Source organism: Colletotrichum truncatum (genome assembly GCF_014235925.2).
Source record: "Colletotrichum truncatum strain CMES1059 chromosome Unknown Contig_0003, whole genome shotgun sequence".
Lineage (NCBI taxonomy): Eukaryota > Fungi > Ascomycota > Sordariomycetes > Glomerellales > Glomerellaceae > Colletotrichum > Colletotrichum truncatum.
This window is the reverse complement of record NW_027222400.1, coordinates 2,450,828-2,466,375: the sequence shown is the minus strand read 5'-3', so window position 1 is coordinate 2,466,375 and position 15,548 is coordinate 2,450,828. Positions and strand designations below refer to the sequence as shown.

Below are 15,548 nucleotides of genomic sequence, written 5' to 3'. Positions count from 1 at the left end.
AGCCACGCGACGTCACGTGAAGCTAGATGACTGGTTTGAATGCGCCGCTAGCGCGCTAATCGACTAGCGCCAACTCCGGATTTTGCCATAGCAAGCAAACGAAATTTGTTCCGCGACGGGTGTTGAAGACATCGCTACACGCCTCCGCCTACCTGGCCACCCAGCTACACGTCTCCCATTGAGTCTAATAATACAACGCAAAATCTAAAAAACTCATATTAGACGGATGGTCTAGTTTATACGTTGGGCATACGGCGTTTTCAAGGATAAAAACTCGGCGCAAGCCGCCTTATGCTGTTGTTCAACAAGCTCTAACAGCTCCATCATCACCTACAGACTCAGGCGTTCACGATACGATACGATACCCCTCCACTCATAGCCAAGATGTCGGACCAACACCGCGATGTCTCTCAATACAAGTACTCGGCCATGTCCAACCTGGTTCTCCAGGCGGACCGTCGTTTTGTGTCGCGACGAAACGATGAAGCAACTGGTGATCCGGAGTCTCTTGCTGGCAAGCTGAGCATCCGTGACATGGGAGCACGCGTCGCACGCGACACCGCACCGAAACAGAAGAAGCCGAATGGCCTGCCCGAAATCGAACGCGGAAGGTTACAAGAGGGTGAAGACGTGCTCTTGCGTGAGCAGCGAAAGAGGAAGAGCGAAGCAGCGCAAGCGAGGGGCACAGGTGTTTTGGGAACCGGAGATCTGCTCATTGAGGGCATCACCTATCGCCCACGGACGCCAGCGACCCGAGCGACTTTCGAGTTGATTCTTAAAATCGTGTCCGACAACCTCGGTGACGTACCTCAGTCTACCGTCTTGAGTGCAGCCGACGTAATCTTGGAATTTCTCAAGGATGATGACCTAAAGGACACGGAGAAAAAGAAGGAAATTGACGATATTCTTGGTGTTTCAATGAGCGCAAAGGAATTTAATGAGCTTGTGAACCTCGGAAAAAAGATTACCGATTACGATGCACAGGATGAAGACGAAGACATGGACGCCAATGCTGCTGACGCTGACGGCGCAGAATTGGACGAACGTCAGGGTGTCGCTGTTGTCTTCGAGGATTCTGAGGATGAAGAGGGTGGCATTGTTAATGAGGTTCGGGAAGAGTCTTCTGAAGACGAGGATGCGGACGAGGAAGACGAAGACCAGCCTGCCCACGACGGTGCTGAAACAGAGAACGTGGACGACGACGCAATGATAATCGACTCTGCACCGAAAAAACAGGCACAAGAAGGGAAACAGACAAAGGCAGTCCCCGCAAGAGACATCGATGCATTCTGGTTGCAGCGACAAATCGGCAGGCTCTATGCGGATTCTCATGAGCAGCACGACAAGGCCACTGATGCTCTTCGTATCCTTTCCGGCGAGCCTGATGAGCAGGGTGGCGATGATAAGTCCCTCCGAGAAATTGAGAACGACCTTATGGAGCTGTTTGACTACGAGCATCACGAGCTGGTTCAACTATTTATCGAGAACCGAGAAAAGGTTGTATGGCTTACTCGTCACTCAAGAGCTGAGACAGACGAGGAAAGGGCTATCATTGAACGAGAAATGGCCTCAGAGGGCCTTCAATGGATTCTCAACGAGAAGTTTGGCAAGAAGACAGATGACCATAAGCGGAAGATGGAGATAAAGATGGACATCGACAAAGCTTCTTCACTCACAGATGCGCCCGTCCCTGAGCCAGAGCGTCCTCAGGGATTGGTGGGAGGACTGCAGCCGCGGAAGCTTATAAACTTGGAGAACTTGGTATTTGACCAGGGCAACCATTTGATGAGCAACCCCAAAGTCAGACTCCCTGAGGGCTCGACAAAACGTACCTTCAAAGGCTACGAGGAAATTCACGTTCCTGCTCCCAAGAAGCGCAACGAGCCAGGTGACACACTTATTCCAATTACCGACATGCCCGAATGGTCTCGCCTACCCTTCAGCACTGCCAAATCTCTCAACAAGATCCAATCCAAGTGCTATCCTACAGCATTTGGAGATGACGGCAATATGCTCATCTGTGCCCCAACTGGCAGTGGAAAGACGAACGTGGCTATGCTCACCATTCTGCGAGAGATTGGCAAGAACCGGAATCCTGAGACTGGTGACATTGATTTGGATGCTTTTAAGATCGTGTACATTGCACCGTTGAAGGCTCTGGTACAGGAACAAGTCGGCAATTTCGGCAAACGACTTGAGCCATACGGCATCAAAGTTTCTGAGTTAACCGGTGACCGACAGCTTACCAAGCAACAAATAGCAGAAACTCAGATCATTGTCACCACCCCTGAGAAGTGGGATGTCATCACGAGAAAGGCAACCGATCTCACCTACACGAACCTGGTTCGCTTGGTTATCATCGACGAAATTCATCTTCTCCATGATGACCGTGGCCCAGTCATTGAGAGTATCGTAAGCAGAACAATCCGGAAGACAGAGCAGACAGGCGAGCCGGTGCGTCTAATTGGTCTCTCCGCAACACTGCCAAACTACAAGGATGTCGCCAGCTTTTTACGTGTAGACATCAACACTGGTCTCTTCCACTTTGACGGCAGTTTCCGCCCTTGCCCTCTCCGACAGGAGTTTATTGGTGTTACGGATCGCAAGGCTATCAAACAACTAAAGACCATGAACGATGTTACATATAACAAGGTCATTGAGCATGTCGGTGCCAACAGAAATCAGATGCTCATTTTCGTTCACTCACGAAAGGAGACTGCCAAGACTGCTCGGTACATCAGGGACAAGGCTCTCGAGATGGATACGATCAATCAGATCCTGCGTCATGACGCTGGTAGTCGTGAAGTTCTCAACGAAGCCGCCAGCCAGGCTACTGATAAGGATCTGAAAGACATTCTGCCCTACGGCTTTGGTATTCACCATGCTGGTATGAACCGTATCGACCGTACTGACGTTGAGGATCTCTTTGCCAGAGGTGCCATTCAAGTGTTGGTGTGCACTGCGACCCTAGCTTGGGGTGTTAATCTGCCCGCCCACACTGTCATCATTAAGGGTACCTCGGTTTACTCCCCGGAGAAGGGTAGTTGGGTTGAGCTCAGCCCTCAAGATGTCTTGCAGATGCTTGGCCGTGCTGGTCGTCCCCAATTCGATACTTACGGAGAAGGTATCATCATTACGACCCAAAACGAAATTCAATACTACCTGTCCCTTCTCAACCAGCAGCTGCCAATCGAAAGTCAGTTTGTCAGCCGCCTGGTAGATAACCTGAATGCTGAAATCGTTCTCGGAAATGTCAGGAGCAGAGATGAGGGTGTCGAGTGGCTTGGTTACACCTATCTCTTTGTCCGTATGCTGCGGTCTCCTGGTTTATACCAAGTTGGCGCGGAATATGAGGATGATGAAGCTTTGGAACAAAAGCGAGTCGATCTTATTCATTCTGCGTCAGTTGTACTGAGAAAGTCAAATCTAGTCAAGTACGATGAGAAGACCGGGAAGCTCCAGTCAACAGAGCTCGGCCGCATCGCATCGCACTACTACATCACCCACGGCTCTATGGATACCTACAACAACCTTATTCAACCGTCAATCACGACCATTGAACTTTTCCGAGTCTTCTCACTCAGCGCAGAGTTCAAGTACATTCCAGTGCGTCAGGATGAGAAGCTTGAACTTGCGAAGCTGCTGGGTAGAGTTCCCATTCCAGTCAAGGAAAGTATCGAGGAGCCTCACGCCAAGATCAACGTTCTGTTGCAAGCTTATATCTCACGTCTCAAGCTTGATGGTCTTGCTCTCATGGCCGACATGGTTTATGTCACTCAATCTGCTGGTCGTATTCTTCGCGCTATCTTCGAAATCACCATGAAGAAGGGATGGGCCTCTGTGGCGAAGACCGCTTTGGACTTGTGCAAGATGGCCGAGAAGCGAATGTGGCCCACCATGTCACCCCTGCGCCAATTTCCCAATTGCCCAAGAGACATTGTGCAAAAATCAGAGAGAATTGAGGTGTCCTGGAGCAGCTACTTTGATCTTGACCCTCCTCGCATGGGCGAGCTGCTTGGCATGCCCAAGGCCGGCAGAACTGTTTGTAGCCTGGTGGCCAAGTTTCCGAGAGTTGAAGTACAAGCTCAAGTCCAACCGTTGACTAGGTCTATGCTCCGAGTTGAGCTTAGCATTACCCCCAACTTTGAGTGGGACGTTGAAGTTCACGGACCCGCCGAAAGCTTCTGGATCCTTGTCGAAGATTGTGACGGAGAGGATATCCTTTTCAGCGATCAGTTCCTGCTACGCAAGGAGTATGCTGAGTCCGAGTCCAACGAACACGTCGTTGACTTTACTGTCCCGATCACGGAGCCTATGCCCCCCAACTATTTCATTTCCGTTATCTCGGACCGTTGGATGCACTCTGAAACCAGACTGCCTGTTTCGTTTCACAAGCTGATTCTTCCTGAGAGGTTCCCTCCTCACACCGAGCTTCTCGAGCTTCAGCCACTCCCTGTATCCGCTTTAAAGGTTAAGGAGTACACGAAGCTCTACCCCAGCTGGGATAACTTTAACCGCATTCAAACACAAACCTTCAACTCTTTGTACAACACCGACCAGAACGTCTTCGTTGGTGCTCCAACCGGCAGCGGCAAGACTGTGTGTGCAGAGTTCGCGCTGCTGCGTCACTGGTCCAAGCCGGACAGTGGGCGCGCCGTTTACATCGCACCCTCACAAGAGCTGGTTGACTTGCGCCTCGAAGACTGGCAGAAGCGACTCAGTGACCTCCGCGGTGGCAAGACGATTGAAAAGCTAACGGGCGAGACTACGACGGACCTGAAGATTCTGGAACGCAGTGATCTTGTTCTCGCTACCCCTGTTCAATGGGACGTCTTGTCACGTCAATGGAAGCGCAGGAAGAATGTCTCTACCGTTGAGCTTTTCATTGCTGATGAGATCCATCTGTTGGGTAACCAGATGGGTTACGTTTACGAGATAATCGTCTCAAGGATGCATTACATCAGAACTCAAACGGAGCTTCCCATGAGAATTATCGCCTTGGGAGTTTCACTTGCCAATGCTCGTGATCTCGGAGAGTGGATTGATGCAAAGAAGCATGACATCTATAACTTCAGCCCGCACGTTCGCCCTGTTCCTCTCGAACTGCACATTCAGTCTTACACCAACCCTCATTTCCCTTCGTTAATGTTGTCCATGGCGAAGCCCACTTACTTGGCCATCACACAGATGTCCGCTGACAAGCCAGCCATCGTTTTTGTTCCAAGCCGGAAGCAAACGCGAGCCACCACCCGTGATTTGCTGACCGCAGCATTCATGGATGATGACGAAGATCGCTTTCTGCATGCCGAGCTCGAGCAGCTGCGACCTCTGCTCGAGCGCGTCAACGAAGAAGCTTTGGCGGAGGCTCTCTCCCATGGTGTCGGTTATTACCACGAGGCTCTCAGCCAAAGCGACAAGCGTATTGTTAGGCATCTGTACGAGCACGGTGCTATCCAAGTTCTGGTTGCTTCTCGTGACGTTTGTTGGGAGCTGAACAGCACGGCTCATCTAGTGGTTGTCATGGGCACTCAGTACTTCGAAGGCCGGGAACACCGTTATGTCGACTACTCCCTCAGTGAAGTCCTGCATATGTTTGGCAAAGCCCTCCGCCCTTCAAAGGACGGCAGAGGACGCGGTGTTCTTATGCTTCCGGCGGCTAAGAGGGATTTCTACAAGAAGTTCCTGAACGAGGCTCTTCCCGTTGAGTCGCACTTGCACAACTACCTTCACGATGCCTTCGTAACCGAGATCAGTACCAAGATGATCGAGTCTGGTGACGACGCCATCAACTGGACGACGTTTACCTACTTTTACAGGCGACTTCTTGCCAACCCTAGTTTTTACAGCCTCACTAGCACAACGCAGGACGGTCTGAGCGACTACATGTCGGATCTTATTCAGACCACCCTCCAAGAGTTAAGTGACTCGAAGATCATCGAGCTCGACGAAGATGATGGCTCGGTTGCGCCGCAGAATGCTGCTATGATTGCGGCTTACTACAACATCTCTTACATCACCATGCAGACCTTCCTTCTATCGCTCAGCGCGAAGACGAAACTTAAGGGTGTGCTAGAGATCATTACCTCGGCTACCGAGTTTGAGGCTATTCAAATCAGAAGGCACGAGGAAGGTATCCTCCGCCGCATATATGACCGTATCCCGGTCAAGATGTCGGATCCCGTTTATGACTCGGCGCACTTCAAGGCGTTTGTCCTTCTCCAGGCGCATTTCTCCAGAATGCAGCTGCCGATTGATCTTGCCAAGGACCAGGAAGTCATCATTTCCAAGGTCCTCAGTCTTTTGAGTGCTACTGTAGACATTCTCTCCTCTGATGGTCATCTCAACGCTATGAATGCCATGGAGATGTCACAGATGGTGGTGCAGGCTATGTGGGATCGCGACAGCCCCTTGAAGCAGATTCCTCACTTCACGCCTGAGGTCGTTAAGGTGGCGAACGAATTTGGGTATGTACCTCTCATATCAACGTTCTTGTGCAACGCTAACGCTGAATCCTTTTGCAGTATTAAGGACATCTTTGATTTCATGGAGGCCATGAACCCTGAGGAGAATCCTGATTACGCCAAGTTAATCAAGCGTCTCGGGCTCAACCAGAACCAGCTGGCTCAAGCTGCGGCGTTCACGAACGACAAGTACCCCGATATCGAGCTCGAACACAGTGTTCTGGACGAGGATGATATCAGAGCCAATGAGCCTGCCTACCTCAGCGTGCAGATCCAACGACAGGTTGATGAAGATGAGGAGTTCGATCCGACCGTGCATGCGCCATTCTACCCGGCCAAGAAACTGGAGAACTGGTGGCTTGTGGTGGGCGAAGAGAGAACGAAAAATCTGCTTGCAATCAAGCGCGTCACAATTGGCCGTGAGCTCAAGGTCAAGTTGGAGTTCACCGTGCCAACGGCTGGTAAGCATGATCTGAAGCTGTTCCTAATGAGCGACAGCTACGTCGGGGTGGACCAGGAACGCGAATTCTCTGTCGAGGCAGCAGAAGGCATGGATGTGGACGACAGCGACGAGGAAGAGGACGACGAGTAGATGCCCTAATGATGGCAGAGGAATCCCGTCCGTGCGACGTCTTTATGTGTACAATATCGATCAAGAGGAGTTGGAGGATAATAGACAAACATTGGGCCAAAGTCAGTTCTTCTTCCCGTTACAGGTAATCTACAGGTGGTTCTTGTCCTCATTTGACAGGGTTAAGTCGCCTGATGGCCGGTTGTGCAGACTGTGTGCGATGCGACAGTGGTTTCGGAGGGTGTTGCTTCAGTGGACAAGTTGGCGGGCGGATCCTGGACGCGGTTGCCCATATGGGCCATCACGCGAGCAAACGGCACTGGTTCCAACAACGTGATCAAAGTCAAAAAATATAATTGAAGAGCAAGGTTTCATTTCAGTGGTTGCCCATTCGGGCGAGCGCTACTATGATGCTTAAGTGAAGGAAAGGGGGTGAGTGGCTGTGTTGCGGTAGGAGCATATCGGTGGGCTGGGCAATGACCGGGCCACATCCACCGTCACGTCCCTCTCACGCACGCACACTACGCTGCAACTGAGACTCCGCGATTTAACTCGTTCCCTTGTGGATCAGCACCAGGTCACGTGTCCGCCGTCATCCGCGTCCAACCTCCAAGAGTTTCTGCGTTCATCTTTTTCTAGCCCGTCGCCTTTTTCTGCCACCACAACACGGGGAGCTCTCAATTGCGCCCATCATCCTCTGTCCAGCAAACTTATCCCGCACCATCGTCGCGACTAACTGCATCACGAATTGCGCGTATCAGAACGCGTCTTGTCCCTTTGCCCCATCGCAATTAATCTTTGGCGTCGCGACTTTCCTGTCGAGTCTCCATCTGCACCATTATCAATAGTTATCGCCGCATCGCCCGCAATGTCTGACGAGCCGACCACCAGCGGCCAATCTGCGCCCCCTGCTGCTGAGGAGGTGGAAAAGAAGGTAGACGAGACCACGACTGAAGCTGAAGCTTCTGATGCGCCTGCTGCTGCTGCTGATGACGCGAAATCCTCCGAGGCAGTTGCCAAGGACAATACCGAGGAAGCACAGGAGGAGGGGTCCAAGACCACAGATTGTACGCGCTGTCCATCCGCGATTTCGGTTTAACATCACGCAATTGTACTTGTTGCTAACGCATTATTTTCCACCAGCCGAGACCAAAGACGCGGAACCTGCTAGCAAGTCTAAAGAGCCATCCAAAGCCGACGATACAGACGTCGAAATGAAGGACGCGACAGACGCACCCGAGACGAAGGAAGCCTCCGAATCTGCTACCGGGCATGATCAAGAGCAAGAGCCCGCCGCTACTGATGCGACAGCTGATAAGTCAAAGGCGCGTCGCAGGTCTTCGGGAGTTCCGGAGCATAAGGGCAAGAAACTTAGCAAGAAAGCATCTAAGGCCAAGCTGTCCCACAAGGACGCGAAGCCAGGTGATCACTTCCTTGTGAAGCTCAAGGGATACCCCCAATGGCCTGTCATTATTTGCGACGAAGAAATGCTCCCCGAGACGCTTATCAAGACACGCCCCGTAACTGCTAAGCGTGCCGATGGAACGTATCGCGAAGACTTCGCCGACGGTGGCAAGAGACAAAATGACCGCTCGTTCCCTGTCATGTATCTTCGCACGAACGAATTGTGAGCCCTTTCCCTGCTTTATCCAGCATTCTAACCTATAGACGAGACCGCGTTACTGATCTACAATCACTAGTGGCTGGGTCCCCAACTCCGCTCTGCAGGAACTCACCGCGGAGAAGGCGACTGAACTGCTTACCGATAAGGTGAAGAAGGTGGAGCTGCGGGACGCTTTCGAACTTGCCATTGAACAGAATTCGCTCGAACACTACAAGGAAGAATTGCAGAAGTACCAAGATGAACTAGCTCAGAAGCAGGCTGCCAAGGATGCTAGAGAAGCTGCGAAGAAGAACAAGAAAAAGACCCCAGCCATCCTTGACGACGAGGACATCGAAATGGGCGATGCTGCTGATGAGGAGGTGGCCCCAACTCCGAAGGAGAAGTCCAAGTCGAAGAAGAGAAAGGCCGAGGAGGAGGCCGCTAGCGTGGGTTGCCAGGCCATCTATTCCATAGCCTATTCACTAACCATTACCACAGACCCCTGCCCGAACCGAGTCTGCAAAGAAGCCCAAGATCAAGCTGAACACTTCTTCTACTCCCAAGACGACAAATGGAACTGCAACCCCAAAGTCTGGAAAAGATCAAGCTGCAAAGCCTGCGAAGACCAAGTCGTCGAAGAAGGACGGTGCCGAGAAGAAGGAGAAGGAAGTTCCTAAGGAGCCTGAGTTGACTGCTGAAGAGAAACATCAGCGTAAAGAGGTAATTCATACCCAAGATATGTTAAGCTTCAGTGACTAACACCTCGTAACAGAAAGAGGTTCTTTTCCTGCGTCACAAGCTGCAGAAGGGTCTTCTCACGAGAGATCAGGAGCCCAAGGAAGAAGAGATGAAGATGATGTCGGATTATATTACGAAACTGGAGAGCTTTCCTGACCTCGAGGTTTCTATCATCAAGGCGACCAAGATCCACAAGGTTTTGAAGGCCATTTTGAAGCTTGACTCTATTCCGAAGGAAGATGAGTTTAAGCTCAAAGACCGATCATCGACATTGTTGGACAAGTGGAACAAGATCATCAGTGGTGTCGAGACGGCGGCAGTCCCCGCGGCGGCTTCAACTCCGGTTGCTACCAACGGTGTTAACGGCACTTCTGGTAAGACTTCCACTGACTCCAAGGAGAACCCCGCCGACTCGAACGGCGTTAAGGAGGAGTCGAAGGACACTGGAAAGTCCGAGGAGGCCGACAAAGATGCGACGGACGGGAAGGAAAAGACAGTCGAGGACGAGAAGTCCGAGGAGCCTGAAAAGGCGGGAGAAAAGACCGAAAAAACGGAAGAGTCAGTTGAAAAGCCAGCTGAAGAGGTAAGAGACGCTGATTTCCTGAACCGTTTCGAACGATGCTAACCCAATTCGTAGTCTGCACCTGCGCCTCCGGAACCGGTTGAAGCTAAGGCTTAGGAATCCCGTTTACGTCGCAGAAGTGCTCAAAAGTAAAGACATATGCCCAGCAGGTAGTCTGGGCGACCCAGGGCTATTTAGGCCTGGCCACTTGCGTTTCCTGGCGTATACGGTTTTTCTTCAATCGCAAAAGCGGTGTCTTGTTTTGGGTTCGGTGTAAAATTACTCATCCCTATCTCTAGCGGTGCAGCTGGGAGCGTTGGATGACAGGGAACAGCGGTAATCCCGCAGACAGCGCACGCGGTTTCGTCCCGAGGGAAGGTTTCGTTGTATAAAGGGGCCAAAAGCTACCTAGGGAGAAAGGACCCAACTCAGAGGATGACGTTCCAGGCATGCCTGGATGGTCTGCAAAAGCCGCCTGCTCAGGTTATGACGATGTAGGATGGTAAAGGCCCCGGTTTGGGGGGTGGAACGGCGGTCACATCGGGTCTTTGGTTTGCGAAAGCGAGAGGGAGACGAGACTGGTAGTCATTATTTCCACACGGCCTAGGAGAATTGGTTTAATGTCATTTGTTAGGATATTTCATGATACGGGTTCATGCAAACCCTAAGCCTGCTGTGAAATTGTATGCCTGAGTTTGAGTATGCCCAAAGTCGGACATCAAATTGCACTGTACGTGCTGCTACAGTAACCGTGGGTCATACAGTGCCGCGACCGCTGACAGTACAATATTTGTCTGTGCCCCCAGCCCGACGCGTGCTACCCAGAAAAGCGCGTTTCGGTTTCATTACTCTACCGACTGTCTGCCTCAGTGAATAACGATATCTTAACATTTCCACACGATGAACGACGAACTCATCGAAGGGACTCAATTCACTCAGGAGGACCATCAAGTAGGTATTGTTTTCATACCACAGAGCTCAGAACACTGACTCTTGTCCAGGCTGCCTACATCTTCCGTCCGCAGGGGGATGAAACCAGAACTGACCGGCCTGCAAAACGACGACGTGTATCCATAAATGCTATCAATGAAGAGGCGAACGACACAGCCTTGACGAAATTCTCTTCATTGCTAAACGGAGGGGAGCTCGTCGAATGCGTGCAGCTACGTGAGAAACTTTTCAAGGCTAGCTGGGCTAGGATAGAGTCCAAAGTACAGGTATGCAATCACCGATACCGAGCTCGGTAGCATTAGCTAAGGCAAACCCTCAAGAAAATATTGCGAGATGCAAACTCGGCCACATTAGACCAAGTGACTGCTTTTGTCCAAGATAAAGCCGGTTCACAGTAAGTAAGAGCAAAGTTTTGAAGGCAATACCTCCTAACATCTGGGTAGACACAAGATCCCTGCAGCCTTTGTTATCACTGGGCCAAATATTGCATCCCAGGACTTGCTGTTCGAGCAGTTGTCAGAGACACTCCAAGAGAGCACTCGAAGCAAGTTTGTTAGACTTAAGTCGTCCGAGGCGCCCAATCTCAAGGCGGCTCTCAAAAAGATTATTGAGGATGCCACGTCTCGAGGGTCGCTTGACGATGAGGACACGGAGGTAGCATTTGGCCAAGACGCAAGTTACTATGCCACATAAACAGAAATGTACAAGGCTTACAATTGACAGGGTCGAAAATATCTCAACTACGACCTGGCGGGATTGTACGCTTTCTCAAAGACGCAGCGATGCGACCACATCTTTGTCGCGTTTCAGGATAGTGAAGGCTTTGACAGCACGCTTCTGTCAGATTTGATTACTCTCTTTAAGTGCGTCGCCGCGGGTTATCACCTCGACCACAAAATACTGACTATGGCAATAGCTCGTGGCGGCCTAGGATCCCGTTTACGCTTCTATTCGGTATTGCGACGTCGGTAGAGCTCTTACAGGCTCGACTGCTCAAGTCCGCTTGCCAGCATATCTATGGCGCTCAATTTGACGTTGTACAGACTGGAACCATACTCGAACAAATCTTCAAACCTGCCATTGCGGCCACGGATACAGCCTTGAATATTGGTCCAACCTTATTGCAGAATCTCGTCGACAGGCAGCATGACCAGGTTGCCAGCATTCAGACCTTTGTCGCATCCATCAAGGTAAGCATGGCAGTCTTTTGTTCTTTGACGAATCGGTGCTGACGACGGGTAGTACGCATATATGTGCCATTTTTATGCCAACCCCCTTAGTGTCTTCTCTTCAGAGGATGATGAGATGAACAGCGAACTCGTCCAGGATAGTCACTTGGAGGCCTTTCGTTCTCTCCCTTCTTTCCAGCGCAAGGTCGAAAACGCCGTTGAAGCAAGGGATCTGAAACTAGCAAGGTCGTTATTAGAGAACGATGACCTCCTGCGGGAAATGATTTTTGACATTCCTGAGAAGAAACGGGCATGGGCCACTAGCCTGCTTCGCTCGCTTAAGCTGATCGAGGCCATGGGGGTGGTCCAGGAGGACTTTTCTCAGATGTACATGAAAGCGGTGGCCGAAGGGATCACCCTTTCGTCCGAGGGCTGGGACATTGTTGAAAGCATCAAGCGGATGCAAGCGGATGACTTTGTCTCAATGTTACAACGTGTCCAAACAGCCGTAGCCTGCGGCGATCACCAACTTTGCCTCACCGCATGGGAATCTGAGGCTGGGGACCTACCGACTCTTGTAAATGCTTTTCTAGCTGAGTCAAAGGAGCTGGTCAATAGGGCCCAGGAAGACGGAAACACCTTGCGGAGCGCGTATAGCGGCCACAGCAGAGTGCTCCGCACAACCGTTGTTGCGCAAAAAGTGCAGCTAAGCCACGACTCGGCCGCTCTTTCCGACAACGACAAAGCCTTCACTAAAATCATCGACCAGGTTGCGGAGTTGTTCAAAGACGTCATAAGGTGCGAGCCGGCCATCGACATTTTCCTGCACGAGACATGGCTCTACGATTCCAAGACACCCCACCGAGACGTTTTCGTCCCTCGGCCCCAGGATGTATTTGAGCGCAGCCTGAGACGACCACAGGACTACCTCGCCTGCTCGTGCTGCACTACTGGTGAGGGCCTTTCGACGACACTGCCTGCAACATCGCTTCTATATCACCTCTACTTGGAAACCGGGAATCTCATCAATGTCGCTGATCTATGGTCCGCTTTCTACGCCATGGTGGGCAGCAGTGTCGGCGACGACGCTGCGGAAAGCGATGGGAACGCCGATGAGCGGGCGGCGTTGGTGCTCTTTTATCGGGGCCTAGCCGAGCTAAAGGCCCTTGGCTTTGTCAAGATGAGTAGAAAGAAGACGGACCACATTGCCAAGCTCAAGTGGCTCTAAAAGCTGAAAGGTTTCCGTGACGACACCTTGGAAAGCCTGGATTGAAGTGCAATAGGGAAGCGCTTCTGTCGTGCGATGGAGCAGGGGTGTTTGTCACGGTAGCTAATGTATTTTTTGTTGTCTTCTTTCCTTCTTCTCAAGAACAAGCAGGCGTACTCACTATATCAAAACGCAAGTAATTTTTCTATGAATACAGTCAAATAGTTAGAAGATGTTTGCCCCCCAAGGTTACCCTCCCTTTTTGGAACAATCATCAATGACTCGGGTGATTCAATCTGTTGGATTGTCAAATTTACTCAGTGCTCTTCTTGAACAAGGCCATTGTTTTTCCTGGCACTTCTTTCTCTGGTTGGCCAGACCACCACAGAACGGGGGGCTCAGCCTCTCTCTTTTAGCCATTTCCGCTGACCGTTCTCGGGCTGCCGAAAGCACGGGTTTTGGAATTGCCGTCCCCCTTCCCAGAGTAAGAGGGTAGGAAAAGGGGAAGGGGAGGAAAATAAGAGGGAACTTGTCTCGGAAGCTCCACGTTGAACCGAAGGCGTATCTAGTGCATCCGGTGCGAGACTTTTCTAGGCCATCCGGGCTCTCTCACACCGTAACCTGCCCCAAAGAGAGGCCCCTTTCCCTCCCCGCTCCGCGCCATGTCTCAAAATATTTTGGCGCATTGGGTGAGGTAAAGGAGGAAATAGAGAGGAATAACCGGCCCCCTGGGTTCGGGGGCGCACCACCTTCGCCTGCTTTACCCAGGTCGGCCTGCCTCTGAGGCCGAGGAACAAAGCAGATGTGTCTCTCTTGACGTGTTAGTTCCTGCTGCTGCCTCTCTTTGGGTCCCAGCAGGCCGGGTCGATGGCTTTTCTTCAACGAGAGCTGGGTCTGGATTCTGGTCCGATCGATTTCTCCCCCAGTGTCTGCTAATCTCGACCCTCTTTTTCTCCTTCATCGGCTCTTTGGGGTCGTTTGTTTTGTCTCGCAATGGATCTGTTCTGTCAAAGAAAGGAGAACGGCGTTATGGTGGGGAACGGGCATTTCTGCTTCAATACAAGAACCAATGCTCGCCGTGATTGTTGACGATAAACAGTCTTGAAATCTCATCCTTCAATCAACCAATATAGTCGCTTCTACAAAATAGACGCAGACCGTTCTTGTTCCATATTCCAGTCGCTCTCTTCTTTCTGTGCAGGTATTAATCATTTCCACCTGAAGCACAAAGACTATTTTAATAAACGATCCCCCAAGACTAGTACTAGTACTGAAAGACGTCAGTCTGTTCTCGCGAAGATCCTTATTATATCATTTATGATACACACTCATTCATTTCACTTCGTTTGAATCGTTGTCGAGATCTTTCTCAGCCCAGACCACTCTCTCTTTTACTTTGACAACGTGGACACCTTGAGACTTGGAACTTGAATTACCGATACAAAGTCAAATCAACCTCGAGAACCATCTCGCAAGATACCTGGTATATTTGAGAAACTGGAAACAAGGTCTCAATTGTTTCGAACACATTTGGAAGGCGCCAAAGTCGGATACCAAAGTCAAAAGGATGGCAACCAGGCACCACTGCACCACCAACGGCGGCATCGGAAACCGTCGAGCTGCCCGCAATGCAGTATTCCAGGAGAAGATCCGCCAGATGCGTCTGCCACTTGCCCCCTTGGTGCAGATGTCCACTGGAGCCGTTCATCCTCAATACCCCGCAACACTGCTCAACTTCTGGCTCCTCACTGAGTCCCAGCTGGACGACCTCGCGCGCTTCTACCACCAGTGCTCCCCTTCGCCCTGGTCGGGACAATACCCTTGCCCCATCACGTGGCGTGAGGGCCTCACCCTCGAGGAGAAAAGAAGGAAGATAGGAAAGTTCATCGGTCTCAGGTAAGTCGAGCTTGACTCAATTTGCGGCGTAGTGTACTATGATCTGCAGTCCCGCGTAATTTGCTAATGACCCCTTTGCTGACTATCCTTCCTACAGAGGCTGCGATACCCCCATTCGGATACGCATCAAGACCGAGGAACAAATTATGGAGGAAGCCCGACAGGCGAGAATAGCTGAGGACGAGGAGGCCCTGAGAAGGAAGATGCCGTGGTACTCATGAGAGCAAACCACTTAGGTGACGGGATATGAGGGAAATTCCAAGGGTGGCGAATGGTATTGATTTTCTTTGGTTTCTATTGTTGTTTTCTCTTGCATGGCATTGCGTCGATATCACATACAGCACATCAAAGCATTTTGAGACGGATACGCTCATGACTATAGAGATAGAA

At 51.1% G+C, this 15,548-nt stretch overlaps 4 protein-coding genes across 4 annotated transcripts; all 4 read left to right on the top strand.

Moving 5' to 3' along the window:
- Window positions 1-384: 384 nt before the first annotated feature.
- Window positions 385-7,053, top strand: CTRU02_205572 (pre-mRNA splicing helicase; the record flags this gene model as incomplete). The annotated part of the gene is made up of 2 exons (XM_036727568.1): window positions 385-6,464; window positions 6,522-7,053. The coding sequence occupies 2 exons, from the start codon at window positions 385-387 to the stop codon at window positions 7,051-7,053; spliced, it is 6,612 nt and encodes a 2,203-aa protein (XP_036580524.1).
- A 742-nt stretch (window positions 7,054-7,795) lies between these two features.
- CTRU02_205571 (PWWP domain-containing protein) lies at window positions 7,796-10,052 on the top strand (the record flags this gene model as incomplete). The annotated part of the gene is made up of 6 exons (XM_036727567.2): window positions 7,796-8,099; window positions 8,176-8,659; window positions 8,733-9,081; window positions 9,134-9,355; window positions 9,408-9,956; window positions 10,011-10,052. Coding segments are annotated over 6 exons (1,950 nt in total), but the record flags the coding sequence as incomplete, so codon positions are not given.
- Window positions 10,053-10,835: 783 nt separating this feature from the next.
- Window positions 10,836-13,283, top strand: CTRU02_205570 (origin recognition complex subunit; the record flags this gene model as incomplete). Its single annotated transcript, XM_070204571.1, has 7 exons — window positions 10,836-10,886; window positions 10,937-11,152; window positions 11,207-11,280; window positions 11,330-11,550; window positions 11,608-11,749; window positions 11,803-12,076; window positions 12,129-13,283. 7 exons carry the CDS (start codon window positions 10,836-10,838, stop codon window positions 13,281-13,283), a joined length of 2,133 nt encoding a protein of 710 aa, XP_070061675.1.
- Window positions 13,284-14,829: 1,546 nt separating this feature from the next.
- Window positions 14,830-15,379, top strand: CTRU02_205569 (uncharacterized protein; the record flags this gene model as incomplete). The annotated part of the gene is made up of 2 exons (XM_036727565.1): window positions 14,830-15,158; window positions 15,256-15,379. The coding sequence occupies 2 exons, from the start codon at window positions 14,830-14,832 to the stop codon at window positions 15,377-15,379; spliced, it is 453 nt and encodes a 150-aa protein (XP_036580521.1).
- Window positions 15,380-15,548: the final 169 nt, after the last annotated feature.